Raw genomic sequence first — 24,234 nt, forward strand, 5'->3', positions numbered from 1 at the left:
ATGTCAGCAACGTTTATTTGAATATATTCTCAATCCCTGTCAATTTTCCAAGATCACAGCATTGATTTTCAGGATGATGACACCGGCCGTCCCTCTCGCGCCAACATCCCACATCGCCGAAATGTGTTAAAACCTACGCATTTATACTTCTTTGCGGTGACATTAGACTGTTGGACGTTACGTCACATATATACAAGGTCAATAAAATGACAATTTTGGTGATATTGCACAACTCGTCACTTCGAGATGATGCCCATGGTTTGCGACGGAAGACTATTATTAGTCAGTGAAAGCACATGTGTGTAGTGTGTGTGTAGCTTGACAAGTCAAGGTTGGGCGGTCCAAACCGTCGTTAGTGACATCTTTCCTCCATCCGACGGTGACTGACTGCGGCTCATGGTAGGATTCATATTTCTTTTGTTACACATGAACCTAAACACCATGGCAAGCTACACATTGATGCGGACATGATATTGACGTGTCGTAGCTGTCTGACCGTTCACATCCCTGATCTCTAAACCCGAAGCGGTCTCACGCGATCGTACGCAGCAAGGACCACGCGGACGTAAGCTCATTAATTATATAGCCAGATAGCTATTTATCTAACTTGATTCTTTGAAAACTAATATTCACCGACTTTTTGGGGGTTGCATGTTGACCAACTGTCATACAATATGTATTACATTCTTTCATAGCTAGCGAGAAAACGGCGTTCCATTGGGTGAAGCAGTGTCTGCCATATACCTCGGACATGGTGTGTCTGCCTGCCACTATACTGTGTTAGCTAGCCTGAGTTAGCTCGCTAACGCTAGCTAGCACATTTTTTGAATGGGTAGAAAAAGACAATTGAAAAACAAAGCTGTCAGTGTCTGTCAAGTGAGTCACATTGCGCCAACCGTGTCTGCGACATGTTTGCGTTTGCTAGTTGAGTCTCTCTCAGAGAGTCTCTGTTTCGCCTGCTGTAAGTGAGAATGGAATCAGCGCTAATCGATCTTGCTTATAGTTATACAGTAGAGCATCGCGCTGCAATCAGTGGTTCAAAATGGATAGCTCTACTTGCCAACAGCAATCAATTTCTTCCATTTTGTTCAAATAAACTGTAGACGAATGTTTCTGACCGGGGCTGATATAGGTTGTTTTCTTTCAGATGTCATAATAAGGTTATGGTAATATGGTTTTACTGTAATTTGATGGGATATCGATAGAAATATCATAGAACACCTCAAAAGTTTGTCTTGTTGCTACGTTGGATTTCTCTTCCGTCAGTCTGCACCAGTATACTGTACCTCTGGCAACAGGTCTGAAGAGTCACCAGAGGACTTGAGACAGTCTGTCTAGCTTGGCATTAAACTGACCTTTTCAAACAGCATACTTAAGTTCTCTCTCTCTCTCTCTCTCTCTCTCTCTCTCTCTCTCTCTCTCTCTCTCTCTCACACAGTCTCTCTCACACAGTCTCTCTCACACAGTCTCTCTCACACAGTCTCTATAAAGCAGCTTCAGTATCATCCATGTAGTTATTCATTTTGGGCTGTTGTTATTAATAAAGGCCATCTATTAGATGCGTCGCTGTGAGAGGCCAGGGAATCAAAAGAAACCATTTTGAGTATTATAAATCCTAGTCTATAATATCTTATCTGTTTTCATCTTTCCATTAGTTCCGTAACTGATTCTGTGATAGCGTGGATCTCTTTGTCGTTGCTTTAAACCTTCCAACACTGTAATCATTTTGTCTTCAGTAATTTCCCGTACATGATAGTGAAAGGGGAAACAAGCTGGGCTCTCTGAAGTAGCGTAAAGGGTTCTCTCCGGTTGCCAGGCAACGGCTGCTCTCCATGTCTTCCATGTGTGCTTGTTGTGAAGTCTCTCTATGGATGTTAGTGGAGTTAGCTGTTTGGTAAGTAAGGAAGACTATCTGCTTGAAGTGTGTCGTTTGGCAACTGCTTATAACACAGAACTTGGGATTGGTAAACCGGTCAGTATATTTCAGTTTGTGAGCAGGAGTGAGGTTTGGCAGGCTGGCTGGTTCACTGACCCAGTCCTTTATGGTGTAACCAGCATCAGATTTCCTCCTCGGGACATTCATTTAGAGCCATGCGAAGGGGTAACAGTAGACATGCTTGGATGGACTATCCATCTAACTTCTGACCTTTTTATGATGTAGTGATAAGGATGTGTTTGGCTGTGGCTGCCTCGGAGAGAGGCTATCCCCAGACAGAGAAGTCCTTCAGTTGCTCAAGCTAAGTCTGTGGAGAAAAGTCTGTTTTTCTTCTGTGATTGTCTGATCTGCTGAACCTCACACTGTGTGGTACTTGTGTTAATTTGAACAGACACTTTGATCCAACATGATGTACAGGAGGGATTTGAACCTGCAGTCTTTAACAGTCAGATGCAGTACCCATTCCCACCTCTTCCTGGCTGAGTATCTTTCTGTTCCAACCAGACTTTGGATGTTGACCTTTGTGCTTGGTGTCCTACTTACAGCACGGTGACACTGGTTGGTAATGTTTCCCTGCCGGCCTCATGCTCTGTCTCACCCTGCCTCCAGTCGACCATCTTAATGAGCTTTACTCCTTTTTCCATAAATCCTTGCTGACTTCTCAGGGGTTCTTGATCTAACCTGTTGGAACAGCTAGTGCAAGCAGTCAAGCTGAGCAGGCCTTTTGTGCACCTACACACACACACACACACACACACACACACACACACACACACATCATGAGAAAGAGAGAGTGAGAGATTAAAAGATGATGGCTTCTGTGTTACATTGTTTCTTAATAGGGGTGGGAATCTTTTGGTACCTCACAATTCAAATTGATTCTTGGGGTCACAAATCTATTAAAATCGTGATTTTTTGTGAATCGATGTGAATTGTATGAAGACTGAATCGGAATTCAAATGTGAATCAATTTTTTTTCCCACCCCTACTTATTAAGCTCCAGGGTTTCTATTTAGGAGAAACATTCCAGACACACAGTATCAACGTTAACCAAGCCTTCACCAAGGTGTTAACCAAGGGCTGGGATGCGTCTGGAGAGAGAGAGGGCTGGGATGTGTCTGGAGAGAGAAAGGGATGGGATGTGTCTGGAGAGAGAGAGAGGGCTGGGATGTGTCTGGAGAGAGAGAGAGAAAGGGATGTGTCTGGAGAGAGAGAGAGGGCTGGGATGTGTCTGGAGAGAGAGAGAGGGCTGGGATGTGTCTGGAGAGAGAGAGAGAGGGCTGGGATGTGTCTGGAGAGAGAGAGAGAGAGAGGGCTGGAATGTGTCTGGAGAGAGAGAGAGAGAGAGAGAGAGAGAGAGGGGCTGGGATGTGTCTGGAGAGAGAGAGAGGGCTGGGATGTGGATGTGTCTTTAGAGAAGGAGAGAGGGCTGGGATGTGGATGTGTCTTGAGAGAAGGAGAGAGGGCTGGGATGTGGATGTGTCTTGAGAGAGGGCTGGGATGTGTCTGGAGAGAAGGAGAGAGGGCTGGGATGTGTCTTGAGAGAGGGCTGGGATGTGTCTGGAGAGAAGGAGAGAGGGCTGGGATGTGTCTTGAGAGAGGGCTGGGATATGTCTTGAGAGAGGGCTGGGATGTGTCTGGAGAGAAGGAGAGAGGGCTGGGATGTGGATGTGTCTTGAGAGAGGGCTGGGATGTGTCTGGAGAGAAGGAGAGAGGGCTGGGATGTGGATGTGTCTTGAGAGAGGGCTGGGATGTGTCTGGAGAGAAGGAGAGAGGGCTGGGATGTGGATGTGTCTTGAGAGAGGGCTGGGATGTGTCTGGAGAGAAGGAGAGAGGGCTGGGATGTGGATGTGTCTGGAGAGAGGGCTGGGATGTGTCTGGAGAGAGAGAAGGCTGGGATGTGGATGTGTCTGGAGAGAGAGAAGGCTGGGATGTGTCTGGAGAGAGAGAAGGCTGGGATGTGGATGTGTCTGGAGAGAGAGAAGGCTGGGATGTGTCTGGAGAGAGAGAAGGCTGGGATGTGGATGTGTCTGGAGAGAGAGAAGGCTGGGATGTGTCTGGAGAGAGAGAAGGCTGGGATGTGGATGTGTCTGGAGAGAGAGAAGGCTGGGATGTGGATGTGTCTGGAGAGAGAGAAGGCTGGGATGTGGATGTGTCTGGAGAGAGAGAAGGCTGGGATGTGGATGTGTCTGGAGAGAGAGAAGGCTGGGATGTGGATGTGTCTGGAGAGAGAGAAGGCTGGGATGTGGATGTGTCTGGAGAGAGAGAAGGCTGGGATGTGGATGTGTCTGGAGAGAGAGAAGGCTGGGATGTGGATGTGTCTGGAGAGAGAGAAGGCTGGGATGTGTCTGGAGAGAGAGAAGGCTGGGATGTGGATGTGTCTGGAGAGAGAGAAGGCTGGGATGTGGATGTGTCTGGAGAGAGAGAAGGCTGGGATGTGGATGTGTCTGGAGAGAGAGAAGGCTGGGATGTGGATGTGTCTGGAGAGAGAGAAGGCTGGGATGTGGATGTGTCTGGAGAGAGAGAAGGCTGGGATGTGGATGTGTCTGGAGAGAGAGAGGGCTGGGATGTGTGGGCTGCTTCTTCATTTTACTTAAGAGAACCGGATGAGTCATGATGTAAATAATACGTTAATTTAGCTTTTATCCAAAGCTGTGTACACAGGGAGGTGGGGGTGGAGTTGAACCTGGGATCTCTTGATCTCTTCTGTAGTCATACGCTCCACATCATGAGTTATTTTCATCTCTGTAATAACCAGAGCTGCAGATGAGTCTCACAGACAGCTTGTCAAGACTGGATACCTCTGATCTCTCCCTGAGACTGCTGCAGTACCTTGGTAGATCTCTCTGACGCCAGCTGCAGATGCCAGCTGCAGACAACAACAACAACCTTTAAGCACATTTAACACAATACAAATTGATCCAAAGTGCTGTACATAATGCATAGCAGAACTACGCTATAAAACAACAATTAAAAGTTTAAGTTTCCAAAAGCTAAAGATTAAAAGGGAGGGAGAGCTGGGGGGGAGAGCTGGGGGGGCGAGCTGGGGGGGGAGAGCTGGGAGGGAGAGCTGGGAGGGAGAGCTGCGGGGGCGAGCTGGGGGGGAGAGCTGGGAGGGGGAGAGCTGGGGGGGAGAGCTGGGGAGGGAGAGCTGGGGAGGGAGAGCTGGGAGGGAGAGCTGGGAGGGGGAGAGCTGGGGAGGGAGAGCTGGGGGGGAGAGCTGGGGAGGGAGAGCTGGGAGGGGGAGAGCTGGGGAGGGAGAGCTGGGAGGGGGAGAGCTGGGGGGGAGAGCTGGGAGGGAGAGCTGGGAGGGAGAGCTGGGGGGGGGAGAGCTGGGGGGGAGAGCTGGGAGGGAGAGCTGGGGGGGGAGAGCTGGGAGGGAGAGCTGGGGTGGAGAGCTGGGAGGGGGAGCTGGGGGGGGAGAGCTGGGGGGGGAGAGCTGGGAGGGAGAGCTGGGAGGGAGAGCTGGGAGGGGGAGCTGGGGGGGAGAGCTGGGAGGGAGAGCTGGGAGGGAGAGCTGGGAGGGGGAGCTGGGGGGGGAGAGCTGGGAGGGAGAGCTGGGAGGGAGAGCTGGGGGGGGAGAGCTGGGAGGGAGAGCTGGGGGGGGAGAGCTGGGAGGGAGAGCTGGGAGGGAGAGCTGGGAGGGAGAGCTGGGAGGGAGAGCTGGGGGGGAGAGCTGGGAGGGAGAGCTGGGAGGGAGAGCTGGGAGGGGAGAGCTGGGAGGGGGAGAGCTGGGGGGGGAGAGCTGGGAGGGAGAGCTGGGAGGGGGAGAGCTGGGAGGGAGAGCTGGGAGAGGGAGAGCTGGGGTGGAGAGCTGGGGAGGGAGAGCTGGGGAGGGAGAGCTGGGAGGGAGAGCTGGGAGGGGGAGAGCTGGGGAGGGAGAGCTGGGGGGGAGAGCTGGGGAGGGAGAGCTGGGAGGGGGAGAGCTGGGGAGGGAGAGCTGGGAGGGGGAGAGCTGGGGGGGAGAGCTGGGAGGGAGAGCTGGGAGGGAGAGCTGGGGGGGGAGAGCTGGGGGGGAGAGCTGGGAGGGAGAGCTGGGGGGGGAGAGCTGGGAGGGAGAGCTGGGGTGGAGAGCTGGGAGGGGGAGCTGGGGGGGGAGAGCTGGGAGGGAGAGCTGGGAGGGAGAGCTGGGAGGGGGAGCTGGGGGGGGAGAGCTGGGAGGGAGAGCTGGGAGGGAGAGCTGGGAGGGGGAGCTGGGGGGGGAGAGCTGGGAGGGAGAGCTGGGAGGGAGAGCTGGGGGGGGAGAGCTGGGAGGGAGAGCTGGGGGGGGGAGAGCTGGGAGGGAGAGCTGGGAGGGAGAGCTGGGAGGGAGAGCTGGGGGGGGAGAGCTGGGAGGGAGAGCTGGGAGGGAGAGCTGGGAGGGGAGAGCTGGGAGGGGGAGAGCTGGGGGGGGAGAGCTGGGAGGGAGAGCTGGGAGGGGGAGAGCTGGGAGGGAGAGCTGGGAGAGGGAGAGCTGGGGTGGAGAGCTGGGAGGGAGAGCTGGGGGGGGAGAGCTGGGGTGGAGAGCTGGGAGGGAGAGCTGGGAGGGAGAGCTGGGAGGGAGAGCTGGGAGGGAGAGCTGGGAGGGAGAGCTGGGAGGGAGAGCTGGGAGGGAGAGCTGGGATGTTTACAGCAGGTACAGGTGGACACAGCAGGCCAGGTGATTAAAGGCTCAAACTGGACTCACTGTTTTCAGCCCTTTTATATTTTCAAAACATGCTGTCTAGTGAAAGGTGGGATTTGCCCTAGGAATATCCATTTTCCTCAGACTAAATACTGCAGTTGAATTCTGAAGGTTGTACAATCTTATCTGTTGACCCAGACATGTCAAGTAAAACCCAGACCCCCATCCTAAAGCAGCTCCATATCGTCACACATCAGACTTGTTGCCCCTGGCTGCGAGTCACATGACACGTCCTAACGGTCACCACGGTTACTTCTTTCTGACTGAATGAGTTGGTTAGAAAGATGGTTGTTGGATTTCTCCACCTCTCTTCCTGTAGAGGGCTGTGTTCTGAATGTGGTCTGGACCTTTACATGCACCGCTGTTTGGAGATGAGCAATGTTATCGGCTTCACCTATGGTGGTCATGATGTTTTGATTCATCTGTGTGTGTAATCTCCCTGATACTCTGCCTCTCTTAACCCTGCTGTGTCTTGTAGGGGTGCTGACAGCCCTGAGACAAGAGAAGGCAGTGAATCATTAACCTAATGAGTATAGCTAGGAATCTTGGGAACTCACGATTCGATTTTTAATCAAATTTCAATTCAATATATGCTTACATTTGATTCCAGTTTGCTATTTAGTGTTACTTGTTTCTATTTGACTATGATAGGCTGTTAAGTGTTGAAAATCCCAATGCATCAAAACCTTGAAATGTATTGGTTTTCTTGCAGTTTAGTAAACCCATTGTAAAAAATGTGTGAATCAATATGAATCGCTAGAAGACTGAATCGCAATTCAAATGCGAATCAATTCCCCCCCCCCTCCCCTACTAATGAGTCCATTGTATGCCAGTCATGCTGAACCTGTCCTCCAAATCTCACTTCTTTAGATGATTATTTGACTGTAAAAGTCTGTCATTAACAGCTCCTGGCTTACAAGCCCATGTGTGAAGGGGAAACGTGTACAGAGCGTGTGTTTGTTAAAGCAAACTAACCTTGATCCTTGGAATTGCTGGTCCTTATGTGACGGCTGAACACAGGAGAGGAGAGCTTAGTATTGTCTCATGTTTAGTTTGACAGGGTCAGCTGGTGAATGAGTAGGCCCCAAGGATGTCCATTCGAGGAAAACAGTCAACTTTTTTAACTTGAGCATTTATTATTGTACTGTCCTGTTCTTTACTGGTACCTCATTTACTGACCCTTAACACATACATGCACGCACACTCTCACACACTTACACTTTCTCACACACACACACACACACACACACACACTTCTTTTACACGTGCACCCAAACACATGACCACTGAACCGGTCTGAGCTAATCAGGGTTCTCACCAGTCACCTCACCCTAGAGCCTTACCAACACACACACACACACGGTCTCTCATACTACTTCTCTCACACTCTCTGTCTGTCTCTGTCGGTCTGTCTGTCTGTCAGCAGGAGAGCTGCAGCATTGTGTTGGTATGAGAGATAGAGTTACATTAGTTCCCTTGGAGGTGTAGCTGTCTGCATGTGTGTTGTAGTAGGGTTAGGGTGTAGGGAGTCCAGAACTGTTCAGAATCCAAATATTGCTTGTAAGCGAGAGGGTTGATGACAGTTTGGGTAGTGGCAGCACAAACATATCAAGGGATAATGTTCTGTTGTCTTAACATGTTCTTTATACTTTTACAAAACAACTACTTGGATTTATGAAAACTTTTATATTATTTTAGCTTTGCAAACAGTGTTATGAAAATGTTTTTTTTTTTTTTTTTGCAGGTTGTCCCTTTGTTTGATTGGTCCTTGTGAGGGAGCCACACCCACTATCGGAGTACTAAGAGAGTGTTTCTGGGTGAGGACGACAAACATCATCTACTGAGGAGGTAAGACCTACGACACTCATCTCCTCTCCCTCTATCTCCCCCCTCCCTGTCTCCCTCTCTCTCTCTCTCCCCCCTCTCTCTCCCCGTCTGTCTCTCTCTCTTACATTTACATTACATTTAGCAGACGCTCCTATCCAGTGCGACTTACAGTAAGTACAGGGACATTCCCCCTGAGACAAGTAGGGTGAAATGCCTTGCCCAAGGACACAACGTCATTTGGCATGGCGGGGAATCAATCCAGCAACCTTCGGATTACTAGCCCGACTCCCTCACCGCTCAGCCATCTGACTCCTCTTCCTGTCTCTCTCTATCTCCTTCTCTTCCTCTGTACTTCTGTGTGTGTGTGAGAGAGAGAGATTGCCTCCGATCATCTTGCGTCTTATCTTTGGACTGTGGCACTAACTGGAGCTCCAGTTTAACCAGACAGTCACATTCCAAGGCTGTTGTTTTTGCATCTCAGGGTCAGGGCAACTGGGTGTAAAGTGTTTTAGTTAAGGTTCACCTTGAGGTTACATTACTATTAGTGCTGTCAGTTTAACGCGTTATTAACGGTTTTAACGCAAACCCAAATGAACAGCGTAAAAAAAAAATATTATTAGTTTTTTTTCACACGCAGTTTCAACAACTACTGACGTTAGAAAAACTACAACACCACACCGGATCTAGCTAGACTGGAAACAAAACAACAGGCACGCCACACACTTGTTTGGGCTTGCGAGCCGACTAAAGAGTGGATGGCGAGCGCAAGACGCCGAAATCTCGTCTCGTCTCGTCATCTGCCGCTTGTCCGGGGATCGGGTCGCGGGGGCAACGACCTAAGCAGGGAGGCCCAGGCTTCCCTCTCCCCGGCCACTTCCACCACCTCTTCCTGGGGGACCCCGAGGCGTTCCCAGGCCAGCCGAGTGACATAGTCCCTCCAGCGTGTCCTGGGTCTTCCCCGGGGCCTCTTCCCAGTGGGACGTGCCCGGAACACCTCACCAAGACGCCGAAATGGATGCCGATAACATTCTGAATGGAAAGTTTACTTTTAAAAAGTTTCCAAATGGTTCCATTGAAAAGACCAAAGTGATATGTGTGTTTTGTCGTTGTGAACTAAGCTATCATCGCAGCACGTCCAGTCTGAAATACCATTTGAAGGCCAAGCACACAGCAAATTCGAATTCTCCGCCCCGTCGTCAAAGCCAGGCGATTGCAATGTTTTCAATAAATAAATAAAACATTTGCACAAAGCAATCCACTTTTCCATGTTGATAAGAGCATTAAAATGAGAAAAAATAACAGGACAAAAACAAATCAAGGGACATTTAGAATAGATAAAAATGTGCGATTAATTGCGATTTACTATGGCATTAATGCGATTAAATATTTTAATTGTTTGACAGCACTTATTACTATCATATTAACATAGGCAGTCAAGTCAAATTAAAGCATTCATTTCTTTCTCTTTCTCCCACCCCCTTTTCTGTAGCCCCTCCCCCATCGTGACCTGATACATCCCTATGGGTGATCATCCTCCACCAGCATCCTGATCTCACCTCAGGAGCCCCCCCGCCCTCTCTCCACCCCCTCCCCCCACGCCCCGCGGCACCATGGGAGACGTAGTGCGGATGCACTTCTCCACAGTGGACTATGTGATCTTTGCCGTGCTGCTGGTGGCGTCTACGGGCATCGGCCTCTTCCACGCCTTCTCTGGCGGCCGGCAGCGCACCACGCAGGAGTTCCTGCTGGCCGACCGCTCCATGGGCTGCCTGCCCGTGTCTCTGTCTCTGCTGGCCACCTTCCAGTCGGCCGTGGCCATCCTGGGCGTGCCGTCAGAGGTGTACGCCTTCGGGACGCAGTACTGGTTCCTGGGCTGCTCCTACTTCCTGGGGCTGCTTATCCCTGCTCATGTGTTCATCCCTGTGTTCTACAGGCTCCGCCTCTCCTCCGCCTACGAGGTGAGGGGGCTGTGTGTGTTAGACAGGAGCAGGGTTGGAGTGTAAACCCACAGGAGGGTAGATCTACCAGGTGTGTGTTAGACAGGAGCAGGGTTTGAGTGTAAACCTGCAGGAGGGTAGATCTACCAGGTGTGTGTTAGACAGGAGCAGGGTTTGAGTGTAAACCTGCAGGAGGGTAGATCTACCAGGTGTGTGTTAGACAGGAGCAGGGTTTGAGTGTAAACCTGCAGGAGGGTAGATCTACCAGGTGAGGGGGCTGTGTGTGTTAGACAAGAGCAGGGTCAGTTCTCAGCATCACTGTCTCCTCTCTGGGAGTCCTCTCTGGACTCCGGGAGATGTTTGGGAGATGTTTAAGTTGTCTTGTGTAATCTGGTGTTTCTGTGTAGTATCTGGAGCTGCGCTTCAACAAGACTGTTCGCATCTGTGGCACTGTCACCTTCATCTTCCAGATGGTAATGATGGTTTTATTGTGTGTGTACCTATTATGTATCTGTGTCTCCAACAAGTATTGGGTGTAGTGATGCGTCTCCAACACAAGTGTGTTCTGGCTCCTGGTGCATTTTAACCTTTAGAGGAGTGAGTTCTAAATATTACCGACGCTGCCACCAGAGTGAGTTATTTTTTCAAAACAAAAGCTAGCTAGCTTTAGTTAGCTTCCGTTACCTAGCAACCTAGCTTTAAACTCGTAGCAATGCTACTACCTGCTAGTGTTACTTGTTAGCCTCCTAATTGTAAATTTTGAAGCCATACTATAGCGTTTGTCATATAGTTTTTGTCTATCGGAAAATAGTGGGTTGGAATGTTCAGAATCACACGTGTGACGGTACTCTGTGGGGCAGAACGATCACATGTGACGCTACTAATTAACGGGTTAACATGTGTGTGGGCTTTGCAGGTCATCTACATGGGTGTGGTCTTGTATGCCCCGGCCCTGGCTCTCAACGCAGGTAAACACCATGACCCTCACCTGCAGACACTGGTGTAGAACCTCTCTCCCCACACTGGAACACCTCTCCCTGCACTTTGTGATTTTGTTTTTGAATTTCACCTGCAGTTACTGGCTTTGACCTGTGGGGGGCAGTGATGGCCATGGGCCTGGTGTGTACTTTGTACACCACACTGGTGAGTCACCTGTCTCACACTGCTCACACGATCACATGTAGTTTGTCATGTTGTCGCTGCTCCTGCCATAGAGCTCTTCCTGGGGCAAAAAGTTCATTTAAAACAGCTTATCGTCATCTCTCCCTCAACCCCCCCCCCCCCCCCAGGGAGGCCTGAAGGCGGTGATGTGGACGGATGTGTTCCAGACGGTGGTGATGTTTGCGGGCCAGCTGGCCGTCATCGTGGTGGGGGCCGGCCAGGCGGGGGGCATGGCCGAGGTGTGGAAGAAGGCTGTTAACGGGAGCCGCATCGCTGGCCTGGAGTGAGAACCTGACCTCACCCCCTCCCCCACCTGACCTCCCCCCCTCCCCCACCTGACCTCCCCCCCTCCCCCACCTGACCTCCCCCCCTCCCCCACCTGACCTCACCCCCTCCCCCATCTGACCTCCCCCCCTCCCCCATCTGACCTCCCCCCCTCCCCCACCTGACCTCCCCCCTTCCCCCATCTGACCTCCCCCCCTCCCCCACCTGACCTCACCCCCTCCCCCATCTGACCTCACCCCCTCCCCCACCTGACCTCACCCCCTCCCCCATCTGACCTCACCCCCCTCCCCCACCTGACCTCACCCCCTCCCCCATCTGACCTCACCCCCTCCCCCACCTGACCTCCCCCCCTCCCCCACCTGACCTCACCCCCTCCCCCATCTGACCTCCCCCACCTGACCTCCCCCCCTCCCCCATCTGACTTCCCCCCTCCCCCACCTGACCTCCCCCCCTCCCCCACCTGACCTCCCCCCCTCCCCCACCTGACCTCACCCCCTCCCCCATCTGACCTCCCCCCTCCCCCACCTGACCTCCCCCCCTCCCCCACCTGACCTCCCCCCCTCCCCCATCTGACCTCACCCCCTCCCCCATCTGACCTCACCCCCTCCCCCACCTGACCTCACCCCCTCCCCCATCTGACCTCCCCCCCTCCCCCACCTGACCTCACCCCCTCCCCCATCTGACCTCCCCCCTCCCCCCTCCCCCATCTGACCTCCCCCCTCCCCCATCTGACCTCACCCCCTCCCCCACCTGACCTCACCCCCTCCCCCATCTGACCTCCCCCCTCCCCCATCTGACCTCACCCCCCCTCCCTCATATAACCTCACTCTACTAACCTGCTGTCTACTGTAGTAACTCTAACTGTCTCCCTCAGCCTGAACCCCGACCCCCTGGAGAGACACACCTTCTGGACCCTGGGGCTGGGCGGGGTGTTCCTCATGCTGGCCCTGTACGGAGTGAACCAGGCGCAGGTCCAGAGATACCTCAGCTCTCGCACCGAGAGCGCCGCCGTCCTGTGAGTAGGCAGGGTCATGTGACCTCTGCTGCTCTATGATGTTACCATCGCTCCTCTACGATACTGACTGTGTGTGTGCTGCAGGTCGTGCTACGTGGTGTTCCCCTGCCAGCAGCTGGTGTTGTGTCTGGGCTGTTTGATGGGCCTGGTGATGTTTGCCCGCTACGGAGAGGACAGCCCTCTGGACAAGGGCTATGTCAAGTCCAACGACCAGGTCACCTGCACCAACCCCTCTAACCTGCTAGCACTGTGTGCTGTATTATTACATTCAGCAGATGCTTTTTACAAAGACTGCATGTGGAATGTTCAGCAGACACAGAGCTGTGCCCTCTGACCCCGCCCTCTGACCCCACCCTCCTGTCCTGCAGATGGTGCTGTACTTTGTGATGGACGTGTTGAGGGATCTGCCAGGCCTGCCTGGCCTGTTTGTGGCATGTCTCTTCAGTGGAGCCCTCAGGTGAACCACAGCCCTGAGTCTCAGACTGCATCTCTCTCTGACAGACTCTCCATCTCCCCAGTCTACAGGGAACCAGGGTTGGTTCTAGGACATTCTGTAGTCTAGGAGGATAAGTTGTGCTGCGTCAGTTTCATAACGGAACTATTTCATCCCTTACATTCTGTCTCTTCAAACTGCCTGCAGTGCGGAGCAGTATAGACTGTGTACATGCTACAGGACAGCCCATTAGAGGTGTTAATCTTTCGATTCAATTATGATTATCATGTCTTCTATTCGATATCACAGTGCATGATGATGCATCAAATACATCTTTTTATTAAAGCCATATAGGATATTTGATTAGAAATAATGCATTAAGATATTGTGTATTTCGATATAATACAGGTTCCTATATTACTTCATATGGTCATGTTTTCATCCAAAAATACAAGTACAATGTTTCCTTTAGGATTTTTTTTTGCAGTAGGGGCAGGTCTGTTGGAACAATTCCCCCCCCCCCCCCAACAAATTTCTAACCCGTACCCTATATTTCGGAGCAGGTTAATGTAATAGCTAATGTAACATTGCACACATTTTTAGAGTCGCATCAATCCTCGGAGTCGCTGGCCCAGAGTTAGCATTTTCCGCGGCAGGTGTTGTTGCTTAGCCTGACGTTGTCATACTCATAATTCTAGTCAGATTGTCAGAATATGAGTCTGATACTGCTCCACTGGGCTGTGATTATGGGGCGTGTTTCAACCAAACCCGTAAAAAAATGCCTCTTCGCTCAATTGGATAAATCTACAACCAATCAGAGCAACTTAGTTACCGAATCCCGTAGGAAGGACGGCAAAAACATATTTTTGATTTCACAAATGCCTTAATCACGTTTCTCTGTCCCTCTTTCAAAATAAAAGCGCTGTTGATGTTCTAAAACAGACTCATGGCAGAATCTACACATCTCAGCTCTCCAGCCATGTTCGTTGTAAACTAATTCAACCCAAAGCGCTCTTTGGTGACGTGGTTGATTATGTTACTGTTGTTCATCTGTCCATCATCGTATAAATATATATCTCATTCCATATCTCAGCTTTTAAAACCCTTGGAGGGTTGTTAACAGTGCGTGTCCACTGCAGAGACACGATGCAAGCGACAACATGTTTCCATTCATTTTCTATGGAGCCAGGCGAATCGCTTGCGTGGTGCGTTGTGGGTAGCGACGCGACAGAGTTGAGATTTTCTCAACTTTATGCAAATGAAAGCGATTTTTGCTAGCGATGGCCAATCGGAGTGTTTTCTTGTTTCTCGTAACGTAGCAACCATGGTAAACATTTGTAAGTTTCAAGGTGGAGGAGAAACTTATCGTTTGTGTGGTTGCTTACCCAGTCCTGTACATAGTTGTATTTATTAATAATAAAAAATGATGCATTGCGCAAGGTTGCCGAAGTTGTTGGTGCTTGTACTTTCTAATTCAGTCTAGTGACATTACGTAACTTCGTTCTGTAGTAACTAGCTAGCTAGCTAGCTAGCCCGGCTGGAAATCACTATCATATCGACGGATTAGCAGAGACTGAGGAATATGGTAAAACGTTTTTTACACATGTCAACGTGTATGTCTATTAAGCAGTTTTGTATTTTGTATACAAGTTGTATTTTGATTGATGTTGCAACTACGTAAACCCAAGTCTGCACACTTGGCCATGACAACTACAACAGTGACTTTAGAGAACTACATTCTACATTAATCTGTTTGAAACGCCTCGAGCGTGGTGAACTGTGGGAAGGCGAGCGATGGCAAGCGATTCGCGTCGCTGCAGTGGACACGCACTACAGAATGTAGTTCTCTAAAGTCACTGTTGTAGTTGTAATGGCCAAGTGTGCAGACTTGGGTTTACGTAGTTGCAACATCGATCAAAATACAACTTGTATACAAAATACAAAACTGTTTAATAGACATACACGTTGACATGTGTAAAAAACTTTTTATTATATTACTCAGTCTCTGCTGATTTGTTGATATGATAGGGAGTTCCAGCCCGGCTAGCTGGCTAGTTAGGACAGAACGAAGTTACGTAATGTGACTAAACTGAATTTGAAAGTACAAGCACCCACAACTTCGGCAAACCTTGCACCATGTATCGTTTTTTTGTATTAACATCTCTGTACGAATACAGATATGTATCGTACAGGACTGGGTTAGCAGCCACACAAAAGATTAGTTTCTCCTCCAGCTTGAAACCTAGAAAGCTAGAAATGTTTACCATGGTTGCTACGTTACGAGAAACAAGAAAACATTCCGATTGGCCATCGCTAGTGAAAATCGATCCTCATTTGCATAAAGTCGAGAAAATCTCAACTCGAATCGCTTGAATCGCGTCACTACCCACAATGCACCACGCAAGCGATTCGCCTGGCTCCATAGAAAATGAATGGAAAACATGTTGTCGCTTGCATCGCGTTGCTGCAGTGGACACGCACTGTTAGGCCGATCTCACAACCACCCTCAGCCATTTTGCTCTGGCACGCATGCGAATTGCGATGAATTACGTCAGGTAAATGAGACCTATACGAGCCTAGAGTCAGAGCCTGTCTACAGAGAGCCTGTCCACTCCTTATTAAGCCCCATTGTACCAAATTTGGTTGCAGTTAAACCAAAGTTCCACTGGGGGTGATCGCGAGCGAGTGCAAACTGAATGGGAGTCTATGGAGCTAAACGGCTAAATTTGTCTCTCGTCTGATTGTCGTTGAGAAATCTCAGATTTGATTGTAGTTTGTGCATGTTCAACATGGATTATAGGTCGAAAGTTGAATGAAAGAGTACTTATGTCCTTTTGATTTCTTACAGGGTGAGTCGTTGTTGCCCATAACACGCTAGCATTCTGCTAACAAATGCTGATTGGTTAGTGAAGGACTGACTACGAGATCCCGCTTGATGGCATCCGAAGCAGAACCAGAATGTCAAAGCATTAGCAACATTAGCAACAACATTAGCAAGCCAAAACTCTTTCCAGCATGTGTATTGACAGGGAGAGCCTAACCTGTCAGCTGTGTTGTCGATGCCTTAAGAGAAAAAACAATTTGACCAGAGCTTGCTGTAAAGCAGTTACCTCTGGTCGTACGATGTGTATGACGTCATTGACAAGGCTTTTTAAGACAGCGTGTATCTAACCTCCAGCAGGGTGTATTTTTGTCTGCCTCCCCTTTCCAATTCAACATTCAAATTACTAGACAACAAATTATATCCTGAGAAAAGTGGATTTTCAGGAATATAGCTCCATAGACCCCCATTCATTCTGCACTCGCCAGTTAGCGCCCTCATATGGAACTACAGTGGAACTGCAACCAGTTTCCTGAGAGTGGCAGTTATCTTCGAGATTCTAGAGTTTGTTCTAGACTCGATGCTGCATCGTCCATGTCCGCATTGCGATGCATCGATTATTTGATTAATTTCAACACTTCTACAGCCCATAATAGTAGCCTTCTCCCCATGGCGACACCTCTCCCTGTTTCCCTGCAGCACCATCTCGTCAGCGTTCAACTCCCTGGCGACGGTAACCATGGAGGACTTGATCAAGCCACACTTCCCGACGATGACGGAGGCCCGAGCCACGCTGCTGTCTAAGGGCCTGGGTGAGGCGCAGTTCCCCTCATCCCCACAGGGGGCAGCACTCACCTCACAAGCTGCTGTCTAAGGGCCTGGGTGAGGCGCAGTTCCCCTCATCCCCACAGGGGGCAGCACTCACCTCACAAGCTGCTGTCTAAGGGCCTGGGTGAGGCGCAGTTCCCCTCATCCCCACAGGGGGCAGCACTCACCTCACACCAGCTGCTGTCTAAGGGCCTGGGTGAGGCGCAGTTCCCCTCATCTCCACAGGGGGCAGCACTCACCTCACACTGGCTGGCCACTGACAACCATGTCACCATTCAGGATTTTAATTCACATTGAAGCTCATATTATATGTTTGTGTAGTATTTAATAAATGTACATGCACTAATAGAAGTCAAAGGAGTTGTGTATATGATGTTGGTGTGTGTGTGTGTGTGTGTGTGTGTGCGTCCACAGCGCTGGGCTATGGTCTGGTGTGTCTGGGCATGGCCTACCTGGCCTCCCTCATGGGCTCTGTACTGCAAGTGAGTATCATCCTGTTCTACCTCATACTGACGCTCTGACCAGCTGAACATAAACTGTCCTCTCTCTCTTCTTCTTCTCTCTCTCTCCCTCCCTCTCCCTCCTCTCTCTCTCCCTCCTCTCTCTCTCCCTCTCCCTCTCCCTCCTCTCTCTCTCTCTCCCTCCTCCCTCTCTCCCTCCTCCCTCTCTCCCTCCTCCCTCTCTCCCTCCTCTCTCTCTCCCTCCTCTCTCTCCCTCCTCCCTCTCCCTCCTCTCTCCCTCCCTCTCCCTCCTCCCTCTCTCCCTCCTCCCTCTCCCACCTCCCTCCTCCCTCTCTCCCTCCTCCCTCTCTCCCTCCTCCCTCTCCCACCTCCCTCTCCCTCCTCCCTCTCTCCCCCCAGGCAGCTCTCAGTATCTTTGGCATGGTGGGAGGTCCTCTGCTGGGTCTCTTCTGTCTGGGAATGTTCTTCCCCTGGGCCAACCCCACAGTAAGTCTCTCCCCCCCCCTCCCTCCCTGGGCCAACCCCACAGTAAGTCTCTCCCCCCTCCCTCCCTGGGCCAACCCCACAGTAAGTCTCTCTTCCTCTCCTCCAGGGTGCGGTGGTGGGGTTGGTGGCAGGACTAAGCATGGCCTTCTGGGTGGGCATCGGTAGTTTTATATCTCGCATGCCCCTCCCTCTGCCCCCCGGCAACGCCACCGCTCTCCCTGGCAACATGACCACCGCTGTCATGACAACCATGATCAGCACCATCACAACCAAACAAAGGTAATTTATGCAAATTGTTCCTAATTCTTCTTATGTACTGTATTTTAAGATTAGCCTAATAAACACAGTATAGGAACTTTTTCTGTCAGTCAATGCAAACAGGAGGTTTGTGTGTGTGTATTCTGATGCCTGTGTGTGTGTGTGTGTGTTCTGATGCCTGTGTGTGTTCCTCAGAGCGTCTGGTCTCCAGGCTCTCTACTCTCTGTCCTACATGTGGTACAGCGCTCTGAACTCCACCACCGTGGTGCTGGTGGGGCTGCTGGTCAGCATGCTCACCGGTAGGACGCGCACACACACATACACCCGTACAAACACCGTACACACTACACACACACACACACCTTCAGGGCCCATGCAGGGGCTAGTCTAACCCCTCCCCCCACCCCCAGGGCCCATGCAGGGGCTAGTCTAACCCCTCCCCCCACCCCCAGGGCCCATGCAGGGGCTAGTCTAACCTCTCCCCCCACCCTCAGGGCCCATGCAGGAGTGTGACCTGACCCCCGGCACGGTGTTTCCTGTCCTGGGCACGCTGCTCTTCTTTCTGCCCCAGCGCCACCGAGACAAGCTGTGCTGCGTCACCCCACTCCTGCACAAGGTATATACACACTACAGCCATACACGCTACAGCCATACACGCTACAGCCATACACACTACAGCCATACACACTACATGCATACAAGCTACAGCCATACACGCTACAGCCATAGACACTACAGCCATACACGCTATATGCATACACGCTACAGCCATACACGCTACAGCCATACACGCTACAGCCATAGACGCTACAGCCATACACGCTACAGCCATAGACACTACAGCCATACACACTACAGCCATACACGCTACAGCCATACACACTACAGCCATACACGCTACAGCCATAGACACTACAGCCATACACGCTACAGCCATAGACACTACAGCCATACACGCTACAGCCATACACGCTACAGCCATACACGCTACAGCCATACACGCTACAGCCATAGACGCTACAGCCATACACGCTACAGCCATACACACTACAGCCATAGACGCTACAGCCATAGACACTACAGCCATAGACACTACAGCCATATACACTACAGCCATACACGCTACAGCCATAGACGCTACAGCCATACACGCTACAGCCATAGACACTACAGCCATAGACACTACAGCCATACACGCTACAGCCATACACGCTACAGCCATACACGCTACAGCCATACACGCTGCATGCATACACGCTACAGCCATACACACTACAGCCATACACGCTACATGCATACACGCTACATGCATACACGCTGCATGCATACACGCTACATGCATACACACTACAGCCATACATGCTTACATGCTACATGCATACACGCTGCATGCATACACGCTGCATGCATACACGCTACATGCATACACACTACAGCCATACACGCTACATGCATACACGCTGCATGCATACACGCTACATGCATACACACTACAGCCATACATGCTACATGCATACACGCTGCATGCATACACACTACAGCCATACACACTACAGCCATACACGCTACATGCATACACACTACAGCCATACACACTACAACTCTGTAGCCTCCAAAGCTCTGTCTGCAACCTGTGATGTGTGTGTGTGTGTGTGTGTGTGTGTGTGTGTGTGCAGGCTAGACCCCTGGACAGCCTGCCCTATCAGATGGCCCAGAAGGACAGCAATGGGGTGGGGCTCACCAAGGAGGAGGAGAGGCTGGAGGAGGGGGAGGAGAAGAGAGGAGGCAAGGATGACGAGAGAGGAGGAGAGGTGGAGGAGAGAGGAGGAGAGGTGGAGGAGAGAATGACCCCTAAGCCTTCCTGTCCGCTCGCTCACATGGTGCAGGAGACAGCCTTGTGACTCATGACCCCTCCCACACACACACTGCCTCACCCCACACACAACCCCCCAGACCTCCACCCTGAACCCTCCCACACCCCAGAACCACCACGCATGCCACCCTGCAGCTCCCGCTGCCCCAGGGAGAGAGCCCTAGGCGGGCAGGAGGGCCAGGTGATGCCCCTGGGTGACTCCAGAGGTCCAGGGCTCTGAGAAAGGCAGGAACTAACCAACACGCTCCAGTCTTCAATACACGCAATCTTGAATTCACTGTACCTCTCTGACGATCGCACACACCTGAAGGTCACCTGTCAGTCATGAACCTCCAGCAGAGGGTAGAGCAGCATCAGTCTGCAGGAGGGAAGACCTGCAGACGACCCCACGCCACCTCTCCCTGAGTCAGGGGTCCTGCACGTTCAGGACTGACCTGCTGGAGCCTAAACACACATCACTGTGAGTACGGACCCACTGCAGCACTTCACTGGAGGTAGTAACACCTGCAGTAACACTAACTACATAGTAACTGCCGAGCAGTTACACTTAGCGGTACAAGTTACACGTGAGTGAAACTTGGTATGGGGGAGGGGGAGCCCCCCTGGCCCCCCTCCTCCATCCTGGGCTTCTTACACTTGTGGAACAGCCTACAACATAAAGACACCTATAACACTAAATACCATTCAGTTACAGTCATTCCTCTTCCAGTGTTGTTACTGTACGTCTGACTGTAGTTACATGTTAGTTAATGTAACCTCAGTGTAAAGTGTTGCAGGACCCACTAACAGAATCAGGATCAAATACATAGTACTTCTTCATACTTGACTAGTTATAAAGTAATATAGTATTATTCTCTTATTTTTGTAGAGACAAAGAAAATGAAAATATATAAATATGGATAACAAACACTTTTAAACGTCCCTAGATACTTGACCGAAGGCACAATAATCACAGATGTAATAATGTTTTTAATCGTAAAAATAATTTTAATCGTACAACTCTTCTAGTTAGTCTGCTCCTCATGGCCTTTGTTCACATGTTTGTTCACATGTTTGCCTCCAAGCTGCTGTAATAAGTACTAGGAGACTTGTACAGACGTTGATTCTGTAATGTAGAAGCACAAGAGATCACCTGGAGCCCAACTGAAGCCCCCACACAGGGCCGGACCATCATGAGGCCAGATCTCTCTGTCCATGCCTGACCTTGTCTGACGCTGTGGAGGCAGTACAGGGACATCTGATGGTTCAGGAGTTCAGGCCTGAACTCCTGGCAGCATCCATCTCTCCTCACGCTCTCTCCACACATCTTGATGTTTTGAGGAGACGCTTTTCCAATGATTTAAAATGGGGAAAATACACAATGTTTTGTAAGAAGTTTAAAAAGTGCCCATTTTAATCTGCTATTGTCAATGTTGTAGAAGTTGAAGTGTTTTATTTAGGTTAACACCAATGTAGTTGTTTAATGAAGTGCATACATGTTTTTAAGTCTGTCGTGAAGCGAGTGAATCTTGTTAGCCGTTGTCTGGTTTGGTTCAGGGTCATGTGTTTTCATGTTTTGGAATCTCAAGAATTCTAGAATGAGCGGAAACCATTCTGTTCCATCGTGGGACATTCTACTCACTAGTATCTGAGGAGTTCAATTCTGGTTTGAACTCGAGGTTTGTGTTTTTCAATTCCAGATTAAGCCTAAACCTGGACTGAAAATAATCTGGAATGAGGAGAGGCTTTTAGTCAAGGAAATCGGGTTTAATCTGGTCTGAGAAACTGGTCCCATGCTGATATCTGCTGTCCTCTTCCCTTCATGTTGTTGTCATGGTGGTGGACCAGCGCTGTTGCTTCCACAGGATCATGTGTGGTGTGCATGTTCGACCATCCCTGTCTGAGAGGAGCTCTGTCTTGGTGTTTCACGCCAAAGCCAGTTCATGTTTGTCTTGTGTTTATGGTTTGGGGCAGTTTAAGTGTTTTGATATCGTAAACCATCAAGTCTTAACTGACCTGTCAGCTTTATACTGGCTTTCCAAAGAATAATCTTGACCTGAGTTTAAGTTATCCAGTAACATTTCCTACCTGGTTTATTCTGTATCGACCTCATGAGGAAACGGAAGAGACGCGCACAGCCTACACTAGTAGCTGCTTGTTTGTAAAGCAAAAAAAGTGTTCGTCCAGAAGGCAAAACTACCAGGCAGTCAAATGATTAAAAACCCTGGATGTTTCCCACAGTAAACATGTACAGACACCACTTCCTCTTACTCAACCATGATGTGATCATTCATCCTCACAAAAAAATACCTCGTTGTTGTCCAAAGCATATAGAACGTTAACTCGTACTGTGTTGATGCTAGCTGTGTTACCTGAAGAGGACATAGGCCATAGGTTTCATTCTTAATGTTGTCATACCGAAGTTTCATTTCCGAATGAGACTGCTGTGAAATATTTCTATATGCAAGGACCATAAAATGTTATTTGTGAATAGACGGCAGAATTGGTAATACTTAGACGGATATTTGGGTGGCACCTTCTCAGTTTCCTAGCCATCTGAGGTTCAGTAGTGGCGTCAACCAAGCTAGCATCTTCGCCCTGCTCAAGAGCTGTGCCATATTCTTGCCAAGACAATCCACTAACGAACAACATTTTTATGGTTCCTAGAGGTTATTTTTCGACTCCTTTTTAGTGACATCTTTTGCCAGATACCTTGATATTTTCTTATGTAGAGTATAAGCACTGAATTATTTCCATGTTCCTTCTTCATACCTGAAATTACTTGAAGTGTGAATCTGTGCTTTAATCCTTTATACTTTAAAAAACATCTATTTTTTAAACAACCCAAGTGCTTATTAATTATTGAAGAAAAAAAAAAAAACTATAATCACATTTAGAACCACATTTTGTTGGCGTAGTCTGAGATTAGACGTGGAGGTCTGGCGAAGACAACTGACACTTGATCAGTGGCAGTTCTAGACACATTTTATGGGGGCAAGGGGGGGCCAGTGTTTAATCAGAGGGGCACATTAAAAGACGGAAACAAATTATATTTAAACAGTAAATACTTTAATTTTTAACTAACCCTGGAAACTGCTGATGTAGAACAAGGCTGAGCTAGACCAGAGAGCGCGAGGAAACATGCCACAGTAATTTCTAAAACGATAATAAATATTATCCGTTGATATTTATTATCATGTACGTTTATCTGACGTCTTGTCTATCTTCTTCGTTCGTCAGAATTCTTCCTCATCATTCCAAAACAAACCTTGAGCAGTGGTGCTCAGGTTGTGCCTTCATAATATCTGTTGTGATTAATTTAATTTTTATACTGTTGGATGTGGTAAAAGTAAGCATAGGTGACAGTATATTTGAGACACGACAGTGGTTCTACTTTGACTGAAGCAGATATACGGATCCAGATGATGTTAGCCTTGATCAAGACACCAAAGCGTTACAACACCTCACATTAAGATTACACCACCTACCATGAAAGTACTTCCCAGTACTTCCCCTGTCAGCCCACCCTCCCCTCCCCCATAGCAAGTTTCACTTGTGTAATAACTTGTAGGCCTGCCACTAAAGCACAATGATGTGTAACTACATAGCGGTTCCTGTGCATTTACAATGTTATTATAGGTGCTGCTATGTGGGTACATGGTAGTTAATGTAATATTCATGTAAAGTGTTGATGAGGATTTTCCAAATGACCTGTGATGCCTTGATGGTGGGACCTGCTGTGTGGTAGTTGGGGTCATGTGTTGGGCATTATGTTCAAGAACTCTCATTAAATGTCCTCTGTTTTTAACTGGATTAATTATTGTGAAAAGACTATTGTCTCAAAAAATAAAGTCATTTTTGATTGCCATGTTGTGGTTGTTGTTGTTGTTGGGATGTAATGGGGAGTTAATGTGGTGGACATGAACCTGTCTGCTGTGTCAGGGCTGGCTCCTTCTCCTCTGGCGGTCCAGTTGTTCCTCCCTCCCTTCCTCAACCCTCCCTTCCCCCATCTCCTCACCCTTCCTTCTTTTGCCCTCTCCTTCATCACCCTTCCTCTCTCCCTCCCTCTCTCTCTCCCCCTCTTGTTTCCAGACGGCCAGCTCTTGCAGGGGAGTGTGTCCGCTGAGCTCCATAAATCCAGCAGTGTTCAGCAGTGTTCTGTCTCTAATGAGCTGAAGATACTGAAACTATGTTGATTATCTCCCAACATGAAGGGAGGCACTACAGGGTTTGCTGGCACAAATACACATTTTGCTGATACACATAAAATT

The 24,234-nt window shown here is 49.7% G+C and overlaps 1 protein-coding gene across 3 annotated transcripts; it reads left to right on the top strand.

Annotated features, from left to right (window-relative positions):
- Positions 1-89: 89 nt before the first annotated feature.
- On the top strand, positions 90-23,831 carry slc5a6a (solute carrier family 5 member 6a). Of its 3 annotated transcripts, XR_014758456.1 has the most exons (18): positions 91-399; positions 8,344-8,447; positions 9,916-10,384; positions 10,771-10,836; positions 11,280-11,331; positions 11,439-11,506; positions 11,653-11,807; positions 12,684-12,824; positions 12,909-13,038; positions 13,193-13,281; positions 16,778-16,890; positions 17,321-17,388; positions 17,767-17,853; positions 17,960-18,132; positions 18,307-18,410; positions 18,606-18,727; positions 19,788-20,444; positions 21,049-23,831. XR_014758456.1 is itself a non-coding variant. In XM_084699800.1 (17 exons), exons 3-17 carry the CDS (start codon positions 10,037-10,039, stop codon positions 20,010-20,012), a joined length of 1,941 nt encoding a protein of 646 aa, XP_084555926.1. In that variant the 5' UTR covers positions 91-399; positions 8,344-8,447; positions 9,916-10,036; the 3' UTR covers positions 20,013-23,831. The 3 variants fall into 3 exon arrangements, 2 of the variants coding, with proteins under 2 accessions (XP_084555927.1, XP_084555926.1); XM_084699800.1 differs by having other exon boundaries at positions 19,788-23,831; XM_084699801.1 differs by lacking the exon at positions 10,771-10,836 and having other exon boundaries at positions 90-399; positions 19,788-23,831.
- The last annotated feature ends 403 nt before the right edge of the window (positions 23,832-24,234 follow it).

The sequence above is a fragment of the Hypomesus nipponensis genome, chromosome 6 (assembly GCF_054491055.1).
Source record: "Hypomesus nipponensis isolate SF chromosome 6, ASM5449105v1, whole genome shotgun sequence".
Lineage (NCBI taxonomy): Eukaryota > Metazoa > Chordata > Actinopteri > Osmeriformes > Osmeridae > Hypomesus > Hypomesus nipponensis.

Excerpts from the sequence above, each read along its gene's own strand:
- slc5a6a (XM_084699800.1), top strand. The coding sequence starts at position 10,037 with ATGGGAGACGTAGTGCGGATGCACTTCTCCACAGTGGACTATGTGATC. Across the intron at positions 16,891-17,320 it reads GCTGCTGTCTAAGGGCCTGG|CGCTGGGCTATGGTCTGGTG; the intron begins GTGAGGCGCAGT and ends GTGCGTCCACAG. Across the intron at positions 18,411-18,605 it reads GCTGGTCAGCATGCTCACCG|GGCCCATGCAGGAGTGTGAC; the intron begins GTAGGACGCGCA and ends CCCCACCCTCAG.